Source organism: Ochotona princeps, chromosome 4 (assembly GCF_030435755.1).
Source record: "Ochotona princeps isolate mOchPri1 chromosome 4, mOchPri1.hap1, whole genome shotgun sequence".
Lineage (NCBI taxonomy): Eukaryota > Metazoa > Chordata > Mammalia > Lagomorpha > Ochotonidae > Ochotona > Ochotona princeps.
In genome coordinates, this window is record NC_080835.1 from 11,275,510 (window position 1) to 11,294,932 (window position 19,423).

At 38.4% G+C, this 19,423-nt stretch overlaps 1 protein-coding gene across 1 annotated transcript; it reads left to right on the forward strand.

Annotated features, from left to right (window-relative positions):
• Positions 1-17,302: 17,302 nt before the first annotated feature.
• LOC101521231 (olfactory receptor 5B12-like) lies at positions 17,303-18,247 on the forward strand. The gene has a single exon (XM_004585491.2). The coding sequence runs from the start codon at positions 17,303-17,305 to the stop codon at positions 18,245-18,247; it is 945 nt and encodes a 314-aa protein (XP_004585548.2).
• The last annotated feature ends 1,176 nt before the right edge of the window (positions 18,248-19,423 follow it).

A 19,423-nucleotide genomic window follows, 5' to 3' on the forward strand; every position in this document is an offset into this window, starting at 1 on the left:
CTTATTCAAGAGTGTTAACTAACAACTAACGCATAGAAGACATACTGAATCACACACTTCCGCCTAATAGTGGATTGTTTCCACTTCTGATGTTGAATTTTTCCCCAAGCACTCATGCTGTGGGTATTTGGCAGAGTTACACAGAAAAACATGCTTCCATAAGCAGTGTCTTATTAATCTCTAATAACCTGTCACGGTGATTTTGTAAGGCTGGCAAACATTGGGCTTCCCAGGACACGGATAATTTAAGCATCATTTTCAAACTTTTTACATTTTTGGTACAACATAGAATTATTTTGGGGGTGTACATAGTGGCCCCATTAATGTTTGACAATGTACTCCCCAATGTTTCAGTTATTTGACAGAAAGAAAATCGAAGTGTTATCTGGCACTGAATATAAAGGATGGACGAGACAAGACTACGAAACCTTCAAATCCTCACCAGCAGAGGCAGAATAGCTAGTGGCAACCATAGTAGCTGCAGCGTTTCTTAGCCTGCCCCAAGTTCACAGACGTTATTCAGTATTTGAACACAACAATGAGAAGAGGCTATGAGGCCTCAGCCCAGAGGAGTGACGTTTACAGAGCATGCTGTGGAAGTGGCTAGGTCTCAACAACTGAAAGTCTTGATCTCTTAGTGAATTTAATATCAACAGGGATAGAAGACATCTTGAATTGAAATACATTTTGGCACAAAGGAAAAAATATGTCTAAATGTAGACTATCATGGGATAAGGACGGGGTAGAGTGCACCAAAGAAGCCCTGAGGCAAAATAACGGCAAACAACTTCATGTGTTGCGTGTTTGCTGTTATTGCTGAGTTAGGAGACAGCTTATCCTATCACTCAGGCTGCAGTTTCTGAAATCAGACTTCCTAGCTTTTGATGTTATTTTTTTTCCCTTTATAGGTGACACCATCCTGGAACTGAAATTTCTCCAAGCTTTTAAAATACCCGTCTATTAAGTGGCAGTCATAAAGCTTCAGCAGTTACATGGCATCATTGTTGTTACCTACTTCCTAACTCATGCAAAACTCCGCAATCGTTAATCGATACCGTCATTATTTGGCTATTTTCACTGTCATGTCATTTCACAGAAGAGGTTAACTAAGACAGAAGTGATACAATCAACCACATGTCTCTCAGAGGTAACCCTAATTCATTAGAAAGGAAGTCCTTGAAAGAAACTTCATTATTTTTTTTCTTAAAAGAAATATTTAAGCAATGTTCTTGGTTGCTTTCGAAATTATTCATCCATGTGAATTATATTTTAATATTTGGGGCCTGGCACAGTAGCCTAGTGGCTAAAGTCCTTGCTTTGTATGTGCAGGAATCCTATATGGGTGCTGGTTCATGTCCCGGCTGCTCAACTTCCCATCCAAGCTCCCTGCTCATGGCCTGGAAAAGCAGTCGAGCATCTTGGGACCCTGTACCCTTATGGGAGACCTGGAAAAAGCTGCTTGCTTCTGGCTCCTGGCTTTGGACCAACTCAGCTCTGGCTTCTTGCAGTCACTTGGGGAGTGAATCAGTCAATGGAAGATCTTTCTCTCTGTGTCTCTTCTCTGTAAGCTTTTCCAATAAAAATAAGTAAGTTTAAAGGAAATAGAACTGCGTCACATAATGCAATGTAATCAATAAAAAAATCAAGAAAATAGATAAATAAATAAATGAATAAATAAATAGATATTTTTATCTGTGAATCTTACCTGGAATTTTATGGATTGTCTCTTTGGGTCAGATATGTTTTAAGCGTTTCTGTGCATTTGGTTGGGGGATGGAATCAGATGTTCTTTTTTCCTTCTTAATTAATGTCGCGTAATTGGACATATCTATGGGGCAGTGTGTGATATTAAATACATGTATATAGCATATGCTGATCAGATCATGGAAATTAACATGCTTATTGGTGTAAGCATTTATCATTTCTCTATTTTGAGGACACTGCAGATCCTCAGAGGTCTCTTCCCGGATTGATCAGCTTCAGATACACTCTCATTGCTTATGAGCCACTTTTCTATCTCCAGGATCAAATGTTGAAATCATTTCTCACGACTTAGGTTCACTGCAGTGTGAACCTAAGATCATTTGCTAATTGGTGCTTATTTATTTTATGGATTATTTACATAGGCTTATGTCCAAAAATCTTCTCTAAAAGGCTCTCCAGAATGCATGCAACCTGCCTACAAGGACTAATTTTAGCTTACATCGCCACTTTAATGTTGCTGTCATGTAGAAGGAATAGGTTTTGTGCTTTTGTTACACAGAAGGGTGAATTAGATGACAATATGTATTGTGTATATAAAAATAATTAAAAGAGAGCTATACATATGCTTGACAAATGATTGATATTAAGGTGATGATATGTTAATTGCCCTGGTTTGATTAATGCACAAAATATACATGAAATATTACAGATACGTCATAAAATGTAATCAATAGAATGCAATAACACAATAATTGCTTGAAGAATCCATTATTCAGTGGCTGATAGGGCTGCTAGTGCCATGCCCCTTTGTTGAGCACTGGTTGTATGCTAGGCCCTCGCAAGGGATTGACTGGCCCTTACTTTGCCTCATAAGTGGATCAAGACGTGGAGGTGGGTTTTATTCTGCTGGAGTTATTGAAGCCGTGCTATCTTTTCTGACTTTGCCTCTAGGTTCCTGTTCTGTGCCTTACTCGACGTCATTTGACTCTTTTTTGTAGCTGCTTTTTGGATTTGGTCAGTAGGTGGCCAGCAGGCTGTAGGAAAGAGATACGGGAACATTTGTTTCCCAAACTCCCTACCTGCTAGGCTAGGAATTGGCAGCTGGCAGTATTTTCCTATTTACAATATAGCCTGTCAGGGTTTCCCTGTTCCAAGATTATTTGTTGAATGGGAAATAAATTTATTTTTAAATAAATAGTTCAAACTCTCTGGACTTCCTTCTGTAACATCTAAACTTACTGAAATTGCAACTAAAGGATTGTTCATTGGTTTGTGATTTAAATTACGTGATAAATATTGACAACTTTAGCTTTCTTCATTATAAGATACATTAACCCCCTAAGGGAAAATTATTTGTGAATTTCTTATTTTTTTAACTATTAGTATGCTTTACATTTTACACATTCTCAATATTGTTTAAAACATTTGATATCAGTAATAAAGCCAAACACGTCACTATAGGTAATCACATAAAATAATTTAAAATTGTATTTTTCTGAAGATTTATTTATCTTTATTTGACAGGCAGCTTTTCACAAAAATAGGAGACAAAGAGGTCATTCATCCTCTGTTTCACCCCTCAGATGACCACAAAAGCCAAAGCTTAGCTAATCTTTAGCAGGGAGCCAGACACTTCTGGGCCTCCCACATGAGTCCAGGGACCCAAGGCATTGGGCCATGCCCCACTGCTTTCCCACACTCTAGGCAGAGAGCTGGCTTGGAAGTGGAGCAGCCAGGACAAGAACATTTGGGATGTTGCTGCTTTCAAAAAGAGGATCACCCCATTAAACCACCCCGCTGGCCTTAAAATTTTATGTATGTATTTATCACATACTATATGGTTTTAAAAATATAGTGTGAAATGATTATGTCAAGCGAATCAGCAAATTCAGCATCTCGCATACTTATGTCTTTGTGGTGAAAATATTTAAAATCTCCTTTCAAAGCCCTTTTGAAGTAGACTGTTAGAGTCACCATTTCGCAACAGTTTGCTAAAGCTTGTTCCTCCTCTAACTGAAATGCTGTGTCTGTTGTTCAGCATCTTTCCTCATTCACTTCCCACCCCTCCAGCTCCAATAACCGGCATTCCATCTCCTTCTTCTACAAGCTCAATTTTGTTTGAAATCATATGTAAATGACATATAAATAATGCTTTTTTCTTATTCTCTGGTTTCATCCAAGTTGTCTCAAATGACGGAATATCTCCTCTTCTTAATACTAATAGTATTCTATTGTCTATAGAGTTCTTGAAAATGCACCAAATAAAGGTTTGATGTGGTATGGAGGAAAGGGACTCTTTTGGCATCTCTTTTGGGGAACTTAATTAATACAACCATTATGGAAAACAGTATGAAGATCCTCCAGAAAACTAAAATCGGATGGCCGTAGGATAATGTACGAACAAGACGTTTTTGCTGTGCGGTTACCACCCACGTGAGCTGCATCTCTGAGTGCTCTTTCTGCTGGCTGTGTTCCCCTCGGGAGTTCTGTGATCACATGCTGGCTTGCAGTCTGTTCATCACAATGGCCCCGCTGGATGAGTCATACTGGGAAGGCTTTTCTGCGCGTGCTTCCCAGCTCCTTGAAGGGTTCACCTTCTGGAGGAACCTCACGTGTAAGACGTTGCAGCTCAGATGCAGCCTTCCCGGGAACACAGACAAAAGGACAGCTCTGCTTTCTGCTGCAGTAATTCCAGCCTGAACCTCTGGCCCAAGGTTAAAGGAACAGGAGCATCTAAGCCCTTTGGAACGTTCTTGAGAAAGCAACCTTTTGAGGAAGGATGGGGCTGTTTCGTTCTGCAAGGATTACACTGTTACTCAGATCCATGGCACACACACTCTGTCATTCGAGTGCACATACCATTTTTTCCAAAAGGGCAGGAGAAGAAGGAGTCTGACATTTACCCAACATTTACTTTAGCTGGGCCCTACTGTGAATGTTTTACATTTTTTTGTTTTCTTTTTTAAAATTATCATTAAATATAAAGTTTATGCTACAACTGTCATTTGGGTGGGATGACTGGCGAAGCAATTGATAGAGGCAGACACACTATTCACATTTGCTTTCTGACTTCAAAGGTTTTGAATTTTGAACAGTGTTCTTAATTTCTTCCAAATGAGAATAGATCCCTGATGCCAAGAAACACTCCAGTTAACCTCTCCACCTCTCCCATCTGGCTGGTTAATAAGGTACTGAGTTGTTGGAATGTGTGTGTCACATACCAATCTGAAGAATATTGAATTTCATTTGAAATATCTTGGAGGCTTCACTTTGCCTAACATGCTAATGTGTGCCAAGGCATGCATTTGTGGCTGTTCTTGCTGACATTATTTTTCTAGGATAAATAAATCCTAAGTTTAGGTAAATACTTGGGGGTTGAGGGGATTCTTACTAGAATGTGCTGTGCTGTTGGCTTTCTCTTTTTTTCTGGGCAGCCTGATCAACCTCATCCAGTGGAAAACAAGTGACTGAATCAATTGAATTTCCTTCATGTCTAAGTGTCTAAGTGTTTGATTTATTTTTGTTTTTCTTATTCTGTCATTTAGACTGCACTCTGTAACTCATTCCATCTGTTTTTTTGAAAATGCTGTTTGAAAGAAATGGTTTCTACTAAAATAATTATATGTTGTTGGGTGTTCATGAATGTCAAACACGTAACAAAGTAGAGGCTGTATAACGTTTAAAAGTGTCACCATTGATTGCTTTTTTGTAGTCATGGGGGAGATAATGATGCTTTGAGGATGACAGTAACTTGATAGACTCAAGGATCAATGCAGTTTTCAAGAGAGCTTTCTTTTTGTGTGGCTAAAGAATACAGGCACACAAAGCTGAGTTAATCATAATCTACTGCTTATGGCATTCCGTGTTCATTGGTCTCCTCCTCTGTCTTATTATCTGACAATGTTTCCCCTAAATATCATTCCTAAACCCTACTTCTCATTTCATCCCGTATACTATCTGTGTTCTTGAAAATCATACTGTTGGGAGAGATGTTTGGCACAGCAGTTAAGACATTGTTTGGAAGGCACTCATCCCATGTCGTGTGCCTGGTGTGAATCCTGGCTGTGCCTCTGGTCTGAGTTTGCTGCAGCAGGTGGTGCTTGAAGCCAACGAGGTACCTCTCCATCCAGTTGAGAGACTCAACTTGAGTTTCCAGCTCCCAGTAAAGTGTGTATTCCTTGATCTCTCCTTCTGCCTGTCAAATAAAATAACTATAAATAATAAAATCTATATCTATAAAGGAAAATGATTTTATTTACTTCAAAAATAAGCCTTAAGTTTACATCGGTTACATTCTATAGACATCATGGTTTTTCAAGATTTGTAAATTTACAATGATACATATTTATAACATACAGTGTGACATTTCAATATATGTATACAATGTGTAATGATCAAAATAATGTAGTCCACATTCATTTTCTTTGAAACTACACATTTATTATAAATGTAACATATGTCTCATATAGGAAGTAATTTACTATGTAATCATATACACACATATATACTGTTTTATATATATGTTGTGAATGAGATTGCGTTTTTGGTTTCCATTTCAGCAAGATTGCTGTTGCTGTAAATGCCACCATTTCTGCCTGGCATCTTGCCATAGGGGGTTGAGCTGCTTCTTGAGATGCTGGCATTCCATACAAGTGTGCTGGGTTTTGTTCCGGCTGTTTCACTTATTTAATTCTCTGTTAATGTACTGGGAAGATAACAGGAGATGACCCAATATTGGGGCCCCTGCCTCCCACATGGGTGACCAGATGGCCTTCTGGGCTCCCGAAATTGGTCTAGACCAGTCCCCCCCACCTCTCTCTCTCTCTCTCTCTTTATATATATATATATAGCTATTCTAGCTCTCTCTCTCTCCTTTTTACCCTCCCATATCTCTGTCATTTTTTCAAAACAAACAAAAATCTTTTACAACCGCATTTTTTTTTTTTTGTGGTTGATTCCCTATCCTGCAGCTTTGCTGAACTGATTCATTAGTTCTATGTTTTTCCATGTAGAATGTCATTTCCAGTTTAGACCCCATTTATGCCTTCCCTTTCCTAATTGTTCTTGCTAGACCTTCCCTCCCTGCTCTAGTTTTAAATTTTATTCCCCATCAGGTTGTAACTAACCAGGAATTGATCCTGGCATGAAGACTCTAGACCTCTACACCTGCAAGCTAAAATAGACCTTTTTTTTTTTTTTTTTTTTTTAAGATTTATTTGTGTTTTGTTGGAAAGGCAGATATACAGAGAGGAGGAGAGACAGAGAGGAAGATCTTCCATCTGATGATTCACTCCCCAAGTAGCTGCAAAGGCTGGAGCTGAGCCAATCTAAAGCCAGGAGCCAGGGGAATTTTGCCAGGTCTTCCGTGCCGGTACCAAGTCCCAAGGCTTTGGGCCATCCTCGACTACTTTCCCATCCGTGGGCAGGGAGCTAGATGGGAATCAGGGCTGCTGGGATTAGAACCAACGCCCATATGGAATCCTGGAGCGTGTAAAGTGAGGACACCAACCACTAGGCTACCACACTGGGCCTAAATAAACCTTTTTGCCTTATAAAGGACTCAACCTTAGACATTTTGTTATAGTGACACAAAATGGACTAAGACGGTTTGAAGTCTCAGGATCAAAGTGCTAAAGACAGGAAAAAATTGCTGGTTCCACTTCAGAAGAATGTGAATTCAACACTTTGCTGCTTTTTGTTCTATTCAGGCCCTCAGGGTATTGAGTGATGGATATTAACACTGGGGGGGATCAACTCTTTACTCAGTCTTCTAAGTAAATGTTCAGTCCCTTCAGAAAATACCTTTATGGTCACACTCAGAAATAACATTTAACCAGATACTTAGACAACCTATGGCCTAGTGAAGTTGACTCATAGAATTGGTCATGGGACAGAAGGGGATATTTTTACTTCTGATACGCAAGTCATTCTATTAATCTTTATGTAAAATGTCTTTATCCTGTCCTAATGGATTCTAGAAGACTCCTTTAACCAGATCTTTCATCTCACCCATGTGTTCTCTGCCACTGTCTCTTCTTTCACTCAAGCCATTTAAAATTTTTTATTTCATCTATTCAATATATATGTATATATATGATTTATTTTAAATATAGAACAAATTGCTGCTTTAGGTTTCAAATATTGTGGCTTGTTTATCTTTTACAAGTAAAGTTTCACTTGTTATTTTTTAAACAGTGCTTGTATTTTGCAGATATTTTTTCTTTCCCTGAGTTATTTTTTATTCTTACCTATAAAAAGCCACAGCTCATGATATTTGTCTCATGAAGGGAGTTGTGAGCTAAGCCTGGCTGGATCCCAGCTTGTTAGTACATGTATTTATGTGGTGGGGGGGCCTGCCTGGGCTGTAATTTAGAGCACTCCGTTTTATCACCCCAGCTCGTGTTTCTCAGCAGGAAGCCCTAAGTATAGTTTTTCTCGTGTATTTTCTCTCTTTTCAAATTGTTCAGTCTCAGTTGGTGGAAAGGAGAAGGTGCTCAGAGAATAGTCAGCTCAGGCTTGCCTGTATTCAAAACTGCTCTTCTCTCTACAAGGCTTCATAGATAAATATAAACAATTATTATTACTATTTCTAATTGTGAATATGAACCTTCAATATCCTGTGAGCCCCTATTTCTCACTGGTACAGATGTGGCACTATATGTTACGGATGTTTCTCATATATCATGTTATGTAACAGAAAAGTAGTAACTTGCCAAATACACGTGAAACCCTGTGGGAATTCCTCCCTGGGCACGAGAGGCGTTCTGGAGAAGCCACTGGGAAATTAGGACTATTGGTTAAGATGCCTGTTGTGGAAAGCCTGATTGTTGAAAGTGTTTTGCTGCTTTTAGGATGGGTATATGCTCAGGACCTAGGAAAAAATGATACCTTCAAAATTAAGTCTGTACCGGGCCCGGCGGCATGGCCTAGCAGCTAAAAGTCCTCGCCTTGAAAGCCCCGGGATCCCATATGGGCGCCGGTTCTAATCCCGGCAGCTCCACTTCCCATCCAGCTCCCTGCTTGTGGCCTGGGAAAAGCAGTCGAGGACGGCCCAAAGCCTTGGGACCCTGCACCCGCGTGGGAGACCTGGAAGAGGTTCCTGGTTCCTGGCTTTGGATCGGCGCGCACCGGCCCGTTGCGGCTCACTTGGGGAGTGAATCATCAGATGGAAGATCTTCCTCTCTGTCTCTTCTCCTCTCTGTATATCCGGCTTTCCAATAATAATAAAATCTTTAAAAAAAAAGTTAAGTCTGTACCATATGGTGAGAGTACTAATTCGGAGAATGCACTATCTGGCTGCAAACAGGTGGAAGGTAATGGGGTATGGTTTTGGCTGACATTGTTCCGCAAGTACTTTGCTTAAGACCCTGCATACAGAATTTTTTCTGACTTGTAAGGATTTCCCAGACAAGACACTGTATGATCACCACAGGAATATTTTAAAGTTATCCAAGTAATAATTTTCATTGAATGCTCACTGTATGCCAGGAACTATTGGGGAACACTTGCTCAGTGCATGCCCCACATAAAGTGGATATCATTATAAATATTCCTGCTGCTATGGAGTTTATGTTTTTGTGACAGGAAAAAGATAACTATAAGAAATAAAAAAACATGTATGTTGAGTTTTATGCAATGACTTGTTTATGTGATTACAATATTTTCTTTATTCTGTTTATTTTGATGAATTAAATTGATTTCCAGTGCCAAACCAAGCAAAAGCATTTACGGAAGTTGTCCACCCTGTGTGTGTGTGTGTGTGGGGGGGTGTGCCATCATTTTTATAAACTGATGACATTAGTTTGATAATGCCTTGTTCAGGATTTTAAGAGCTATTTCCATAAGACAGAATGGACTCAATTTTTCTTTTCTTCTAAAACTCTGAGTCTCATTTTAAAGGTCTGTTGGTGTCTTGAAATGAGACAAACCGATATTCATTCATTTTTATTGCCTGGAATGCTTTTCATAACTTTGGGATTCTTTTTTATTTTTTTATCGAAAAATTTATATTGTATATTTATTCAACATGATGTGTTGTACACACACATCGTGCAAAGGTTAAATCTGTCTATTTAACAATGCATGACTCACATAGTTATCTCTTTATGTGTGATAAGAATATTAAATATTTGCTTTCTACATTTTTAAAGAATATATTGCTATCAACTATCATCATACCATTCCACAGTGGAACTCCTGACTTTTGTTCCTTCTAACTGCCCTTTGTCACTTTGCCCACAACCATACCAGCCTGTGGTAACTACCATTCCGTATGCGAATGTACTCATGTGTTACCTGTATTTCTGTGCCTGGATTATTGAATTTAGCTTGATGTCTCCATGTTCATCCATGTTATTATAAATGACAGGGCTTCATTCTTGTTGAAGGCTGAATGACATTCTATCGTGTACGCACTCCACATTTCTTTTACTCATTCATCTGTGATGGACACTTAGGTTGATTCTATACTTGACTGCTGTGAATGACTCTGCAATTAACATGGCCGTGCAGGTGTCCCTTTGAGACACTGGCTTCCTTTAGGTCTTCAAAAGTGGGATTGTTGGAGTCTGTGTTAGTTTCAGCTTTTCAAAGAACTTCCATGTTGTTTTCCACAATAGTATACCAATGTAGATTCCCACTAACATTTTATAAGAAATCCTTTGCTCTACAGTCTTGCCAGTATTTGATGTTTTTAGCTTTTTGATATGAGTCATCCTAACAGGTATAAGACGATATCTCATTATAGTTTAATTTGCATTAAACTATTGATATTGCGCAGTTTTTCATATATTTGTTGGCTATTGTTATGTGTTCTTCAAAAAAATGTCTGTTAAAGTACTGTGCCTCTTGTTAAAATTAGATTATTTGTTTTGGTGATTGAATTGCTTAAGTTCCTTATGTTTGGGATATTAATGCCTTATAAAGCATATTTCTAGTAAGTATTTTCCCAAGTTTCCTAAGTGGCGTTTTGTTGTTCCTTTGTTGTGCAAAAATACTTTATCTTGATGTAGTACCACGTATTTTTGCATTTGTTACTTGTGCTTATGCTATTATATAAAAAATCACTGTCACAGCATGGATATTGGGCTGGTCAGTTTTGTGTTACTATAAGGAGACACCTGATTCAGGTTAGCTTTATGAAGGAGGGATTCGTTTATTTCTCAGTTTTGGTGGGTGATAGGTATGATGCTGCATTGGCTCACCCGTGGTGAGGATCCCAGCACAGATGGTGTCACAGTGACAGGCGTAGGAGGAAGAAATCCTATACCAAAACAGGACGTCAAAGAGTGGCCGAGGTGTGGAACTGTTCTCGTCATAACTTACTCTCCACAGAGCTCAGAGGTCCCGTGAAAGCTAAATTAACCCCTTCCAGAACAGTGCCCTCAATAACTGAAGCACCTCCTACTAAACTTCACCTTTAAAATGTCATACATCATCTCTCAGCCCCGCCATCTCATGGATCAAGCTTCCAACACATGGACTATTTATGGAATCAACTATATATGAACCACAGCAAGTGTCAAAGAGCTTTCTCCCTATTCTTCTCTTTAAGGTTTCAGATCTTATTATCTAAGTCTTCAATTTGAACAGTTATTTCATTTTTAATAGTAGTATCAGATAAGAATCCATTTTCATTTTCTTGCATGTCAATGGCCAGCTTCCCCCAGCATCATTTATTGGAAAGATAATATCTTTATCATTGTGCATCTTTGGTGCTCTTGGTTGATAGTATTTGACTATAAAGGCATCAGTTTATATATGGGCTCTTTATTCTAGTCCGTTGGCCTTTGTGTATATTTGTATATTCAAAAGCAAACTGTTTCCATGGCTGTATCTTTGTAGTGAAGTTTGAGATGATAAGATGTGATGCCTCTGACATTTTTTTAAAGTGCATTTTCAAATAAGTGTATTTAAAAGGCAGAATTATAGAGACAGACAGAGAGAGGGAGAGTGAGATAGGTCTTCCACACGATGGTTCACTCTGCAGATAGCTGCAGCGACAGGGGCTGGGAGGCCAAAGCTAGAAGCGGGAGCTTCCCAAAGGTCTCATAATGTTGTTATATTTATTGCTTTATTGCGGGATGAAGATGGATTGCATCTCCTCTGCTACCATCTTGTCAATATTACTCTATTTCTGTTTTGTTTTGTCAAGTTTTATTCTGAGAGGACATTTAAATGGAAATAGCCAAAAATGATGTCTGTTACTATAGAATTTCTATGGGATTCTTTCATATTCTGCTGATATCAGTCCATTTTCTGATGTGATAGCAACATAAATTGGAAGTTTTCTAAAGAAAATACACATTTTTGTAAACTGTTCTAGAGGCTGCAGGGTTGAAGATTAAATGGGTGCTTCTTAAGCGGGCATTGCTGGGGCCTGCACGTGGTATAGGCAGTGAAGCTTCTACCCGCAGCACCGGCATTCCCTATGGGCATCAGTTTGAGCCCCAGCTACTCCATTTCTTATTCAACTCTCTGTTAAAGGCTTGGGAAAGTTGCAGAGGATGGCATAGGTCCTTGGGCCCCTGTATCCATGTGGAAGACCCAGAAGAAGCTCTTGACTCCTGACTTCAGATCGGCTCAGTTCTGGAAACCGGCAGATGAAAGATCTTTATCTGTCCTTCTCTCTGTGCCTGTACCTTTCAAATAAAAAACAAAATAAATAAATATATATTTTAAAGAGCGCATTGCTATATCGTAATACTGTTGTAACATTGTACATTGTTAAGGGTATTACATGGCCAGAAAAGTGAGCCTGTTGCCCTGTAGAGGCAATCCCTATAACTTAATCACTTCTTATGGTCCCCACCCCACTTCTCATTGTAGTTACAACAGCAATAAATTTCAACAAAAATTTCGAGAAGACATTTAAACCACAGCATGCTGACTTCCTTGAAATCCAAGTCCTTTGCAACATATGTTAGATTTGCCTAGAGCACTGATTCTCAGTTTTAGGACTGCATAAAATATTTTCTTTCCTATGAAAAGATCCTGACTTTTCAGCATAAAGTAATTCTTTTCACTCTTGTTTTTCTCTATTTGTAATTATTTGCTTGTCACACACATGTTTCCTACATGTCCCTTTCCTCTGATATATTTACTTGTTCAGTGCTTGTCTTTTCCCTTGGAGTTAAACACTGGGAGTCAAGTTTATTTTTCATAGCTCGGTGTTCCTGTAACTCACCATTATTGCTGAGAGTCGGTAGCTTTCATCAACAGTGAAATGAATCAGTGTTTCATCTTATTGGTTCAAATATTTAAGGTGAGTTAAGACAAGTGCTAGAGACAGGTGCTGTGATCAGTGGAGTAATCTGCTGTGTGGCATACCCACATTCCTTATAGAGGGTCTGGCTCCCGTCATGGCTGTTCTACATGTCGGGCCTTTCCTGCTAGTGAACTTGGGAGGCCATGGGAGATGGCTTGCATTCTTCCATCCTTTCTATGCTGAGAGACCCAGACAATGTTCCCGACTCCTGTTTTGGCTTGACCTAATTCTGGCTGCTACAGCCATTTGGGGAGTAAATCGGAGGTTGGGCGATTCTTTCTCTGATTCCTCCTCTGTTTCTCAGTCACATTTCAATGATACAGATATTTGTGTAAAGAAGGAGAAGCACTAATTCCTGGAATTCGCTTGTTTATTTTACTACACCATCTGTGTTGCTATCACACAATATTTGTGTCAAATCATAGCTTTGGAGGTCGTGTTGTGATTTGCTTGCTGTGAATAGCATAAATACACCTGTGATCTTGCACAACCAGCAGAGATGTATCCCGTAGACACTTCAATCATTAGCTCCCCAGATAGTGAGCTATAGCACTTGATGCCCTCTTAGGGTATTTGTCCTCTGGAGAGCAACATGATGAGCTAATTATTTCTCAGTTCCCTTTGTGCAACCTCTCAGGTACCTATATAAATACATTTGGCCTTGTAGTAAAGACAACAGTTTCCTAATCCAAGTTATTTGATCATCAATTTACCTATCTGATTATTAATAGTAAATTTTGTAGCAAACCTTGTGTATCAGTAAGCCCCTCAACAATGTGTGGGGGGAGAAATTTCCCCATACAATGGTATTGATCGTGATTAGGGCTTTCAGTCTTCACCAAGCAGGAGACACAGTGATTTTCTTATTTTCCTAGCAGCAATCCTGCAAGGGATTTTACTATTATTATTTATTTTTATAGATTAAGATATTGAAGCTCAAATAAATTAAGTGTCTTCATTAGCAGAGGGCAGCTGAATCAAAACAAAAACTCTTCGATTCTAAGATGAATAGCATTCTTTTCCAGTTCATCCTGGCTTCTAGAGAACTGGGTCTTTGGACCAAATGCTACAGAGGCGTCTCCAAATACAGATGTTTTCCATTTTTTCAATGACTAATTTTAAGATTTGGCTTTTGTGCACATTTGAAGCTGCTGGACTCGCATGCTGCATTCCTCAGGGAGTGAGGTAAGCCTCTTGATCCAATCTGCTGTCTTTATAAAGTTGCAAGGACAGGAGGAGCCAGGAAAGTGGATCAAGGCATCTATTTATCCTTTGGTTTATTTTTATACCCATCTGGATATTTGGACTATTTTATCTGTTTCTTACATGCACATGTAAAATACTGTATTTTACTAAAGAGTTTTTTAAGAGTGTTTATATTCATTCTGAGTAATAGGGAATCACACAAAAATGACTTAAATCTCCGCAAACTATAAACTTGCATGACTTTGACCAAGCTATTTAGACCAAATATCACTTTCTTTTTCAGGGAATGTGATAATGTTAATTATCTTAAATAATTGCATATTTTTGACAGAATCGATATTATTTTGTACTCTGGAAGCTCATGTGAACATTTTTTAAGGTACTGAAAGAACAAATGTAGATTAAAAATGAAGTCTAGATTGGGAACCAATACAGTGAAGTGAGTGTTTGTAGCATTACTCTAAGCCATGACTAATTATGACAAGAAGCTAGATCTGATATCAAGTCCTATTTCTACCATTATCATCTAGGTATAAACAATTCACAAGCTACTTCATAACATGATGGGTAACAGTTAAAAAGATATCATCAATTGTCACATACTCTTGAGCAAGTTAAAAAAAAGTTTTCTTTTGGGGAATGTAGAAAAAGAATAGTGCCTAATATTCATCAGTATGAATGTCTCAACACACCAAGCATGTTGAGGTCAGAGAATATTTTTGTACTGAACCAAGAGCCTGGGAGATTCCCTAATGCTTGCAGACAGAAGGGAAGCACGAACGCCTTTACCACAGCATGTGACTTACTGAGGCGTGTTATTGAAAAGTCACGCTCACTTTTAACTTTCTGATAATGTGTTGAAAAGTTGAAAGCAGTTTTAAATAGTTGTGGATTTGGTTAGTTTTTTTTTTTTTCACTGAGGTTCAGAAAGGCAGATAGATGGTTTTCACATAGTTCTACAAATTGGTAAGTGCACTTGATATCTAGGTTCATGCTTTTTAATTACCCGTCTTGACATTCAGTGATAGATAATTCACTGAATGAAGTGAGATAGAATTTTAGATCAAATGCAAACAGTGTAAAGGAATTTTTTATGATTGAGACCTAAGAGATTCAAAATATGTAGGCTTCAAAGTTCATGTCTACTGCTTTCTCCCAGTCTTTCAGAATTGAACTGTGAGTGATCTTAACTTTGTACATCAGTAAATTGGGAATAATATTTCACTTGATTTGTGAAGGTTAATTTTGGTACAGTAGCATAATTTCTAGTTTGGTGATGTAAGCATAGTTATATTCATCAAATCAATCATAAGTATTATAATTAGAATCACAATTAATTGTAACTTTCACATGTATAAAATGATAAATTAAGATAATAGCAAATTATTTTTACTATAATGAAGTAAAATTATAATGGGATGTTGAAATGAAAGAGAAAGAAGTTAAGAAAAGCTTCAAAGAATTTCTGGAACATGCTATTTTTTTTTAAGATTTATTTGTTTATTTATTTTATTGGAAAGTCAGATATACAGAGAGGAGGAGAGACAGAGAAAGATCTTCCATCTGATGATTCACTCCCCAAGTGAGTGCAACATCCGGTGCTATGCCGATCCGAAGCCAGGATCCAGGAACTTCTTCCAGGTCTCCCACGCAGGTGCAGAGTCCTAAGGGTTTGGGCTGTCCTCAACTGCTTTCCCAGGCCACAAGCAGGGAACTGGATGGGATTAGAACCGGCGCCCATATGGGATCCCGGCACGTTCAAGGAGAGGACTTTAGCCGCTAGGACACACTGCTGGGCCTGAACATGCTATTTTTTGAAGAACACCTGAGAATTGTGTTAAAAGAACAAGGATTTTTTTTTTATTCTAGTTAGTTCTCCAAATAAACTAAAGATCCCATCTTGGGCAACTACATAAGGAAGTTTCCTATCTGTGCACCATTGACAAGAAATCAACAAATGCCTCAACAAACCACTGGTGTTCTGACTTTCCTTTCGATAGACTAAACCACATTTTAATTTTATTTTTACTCCATAAAGATGCTATATTAAAATTTAGAAATTTTGTATGTGGAGAAAAAAGTTGGTAAAAAGGTTTTGAATCATTTCCAAACACTTTTTTTTTCTTAATTTGTGAAATCTTTACCTAGGGTATTAATTCTGAGTTGTTTTGAAGAAATAAAGGATATAATAGTGGATTTTTTTTCAGATCAGTTTCCTCTATAGTCAGAACATTTAGATGTAATAGTCAGTGCTGTATTAGAATTGTTTTCTAAACAGTTCATTCCCTATAAATGAATTTCTATCCTTTTCCTCACTGCTTACATATCCAGTGTACCATAATATGTTCTAAGATCATTCTAGCCTAATCACATGTCTCATTTAATGATCTCTCACTATCACATAAAGTTTTCTTGACAAAATGGGAAATATTAATAAAAAATCAACTGAGGATCACATCACTTAAATTCATGCTGAATTCCTGACCTCTGATATGATATTATTAAATGGAGCTTTTAGGGTATGATCACCAGGTTCTGAAGGAAGAGAACTCTTGGATGAAGTTCATTGCTTAGAATTTCCAGAGCATTGGCTAGCTGTTCTACCAGGTGAGGACACAGCCTGAAGATGCCCTTTACAAACTAGGAAATAGATTCTTACCAGTTATCATCTACTTGTGCCTTGATCTCAAATTTCCCAGCTTTCAGGATTTGAGAAACAAATATCTACTTATAAGCTGTCATGTCTATGGCATTATATTATAGTGAACACATCACACTGAGAGATTAAACTCTAAGTAAATGTATAACATAAAGAACGATTGGGTTTGTTTGAAACAAATTAAATTTGGAATTTCTTACTGTTCCAGCTAGTATGAAGCTGATGTTCTTGTAAGGATGTTGTCTTGCCTGGGTCTTCATTCAATTAGCTGTGAGGGTGGGGACTGAGTTGCATTATTTCCAAAATCCACCACAGTATGATCTATTGGTAATTTGCAGATATATTTTGTTGTCATGCTTTAAATCAGGACCCCTTGGAAACAAGTTATTGCCATTCTGAAATAAGACCAAGAGTTTACATGACGATCCTTTTTTTTTCTTATTTATGGAACAGTTAATTAACTCCACATGGAGAACAGGACAGAGGTGACTGAGTTCCTGCTTGTGGGGTTAACCAATGACCCGCATCTGCAGATACTACTCTTCACAGTCTTCTTACTCATCTATCTAGTCACACTGGTGGGGAACTTAGGGATGATAGAGTTAATTCTGTTGGACTCTCGTCTCCACACTCCTATGTACTTCTTCCTCAGTAATCTTTCCCTGGTGGACTTTGGTTACTCTTCAGCGGTCACTCCCAAAGTGATGGCAGGACTCCTCCTCCAAGACAAAGTCATATCCTACCATGCCTGTGCCACCCAGTTCTTCTTCTTTGCTGGCTTCATCACTGTGGAAAGTTTCCTCTTGGCCTCAATGGCCTATGACCGTTATGCAGCAGTGTGTAACCCACTCCATTACACCACCACCATGACAACAAGTGTGTGTACACGTCTGGCAATAGGTTGCTATGTCTGTGGTTTCCTGAATGCCTCCATCCACATGGGCAACATTTTCAGGCTGTGCTTCTGTCAGTCCAATGTCGTAGATCACTTTTTCTGTGATGCGCCTCCTCTTCTGGCTCTCTCATGCTCTGATACCTACATCAGTGAGATGGTGATTTTTTTTGTGGTGGGTTTCAATGCCCTTTTTGCTATTCTAATCATCTTGATCTCCTATCTGTTTATATTTATCACCATCTTGAGGATGCACTCCTCTGAAGGTCGCCAGAAGGCCTTTTCCACCTGTGCTTCCCACCTCACGGCAGTCTCCATCTTCTACGGGACAGGCGTTTTCATGTACCTGCAGCCCAGCTCTTGCCACTCCATGGGCACAGACAAAATGGCATCTGTCTTCTATGCTGTAGTTATTCCTATGTTGAATCCACTGATCTACATGCTTAGGAATGAAGAAGTTAAGACTGCCTTTAAAACGGCCTTGGGGAAAGCAAAGTCTTCTTCAAGAATCATAATTTAATTCCACAAAAATCTGCAATAAATAAGCATGTTCAACCACTTTAGATGTTTGACATGTAAATACAACATTTAGGCTTCCTCATGCACATATTCTGTTGAGTTATTTTATTTTTTAAGTATTTGTTTTAATTTTGTATTTTTTTGACACAGTTTAGTTGGTGTTGGGTCTCTCTTCCCTCTCCCCCAAGTTCCTTCCCCCACCTCCGTTCTCCCCTCCTGCCTTACACTTGGTGTCTTTTGTGAATTTTCACAAGTCCATCACGCTGCCCCTGGGGTGTCTCCTAACTGTGTAGGAGATCGTCAGTCATTTGGTTGTGAATCCATTCCTGTTCGCATGCATGAGGGCTTGTTTCTTTCTGTTTCCACCACCTATGAACATATTACTAATATCTGTCGACTTATTTCAAAAGAAAGTTTATATAGTCTGCATTTTCTTTCTATGAGTTATAGCTTTTGTTAAACCTGGACATACATGTAATTAACAAAATGCTGTGAAATCTGAAAATCACATCCAATTTCTTACCTAGAGTTTGTTTCAGTTGTGTGTGTGTGTTTGTGTTATGTGCATTTTAGTGATTTTTTCTGGATTATATATATATATATATATTTTAACATTTGGAGTGATTTATTTTTATTTTTTTATTATTTATTATTTTTAATTCATTAATTACATTGTATTATGTGACACAGTTTCATAGGTACTTGGGTTCTCCCCACCCCTCCCCAAGCCCTCCCACCATGGTGGATTCCTCCACCTTGTTGTATAATCACAGCTCAAGTTCAGTTGAGATTCCCCCATTGCAAGCATATACCAAACATAGAGTCCAGCATCTTATTGTCCAGTCAAGTTCAACGGCTTCTTAGGTATACCCTTTCTGGTCTGAAGACAGAGCCAGCAGAGTATCATCCCAGTCAATTGAAAGCTCCAACATACCATCAGCAAAAATTTACATCATTATGGAATTAATTGACATAGTAATGAGTAACCAATATGTTAAAAGTAAATGCGAGTTCCTAGCCACCTTCTGTGACCACCTCACTTACATTTCAATTTTAGTTTATACACAACATATAACATTCATACCATAACATGTTATACATAACATCATATCATCTTAAATTAAGGCAAACATGTGGTATTTAACCTTTTGGGATTGGCTCATTTCCCTTAGCATTA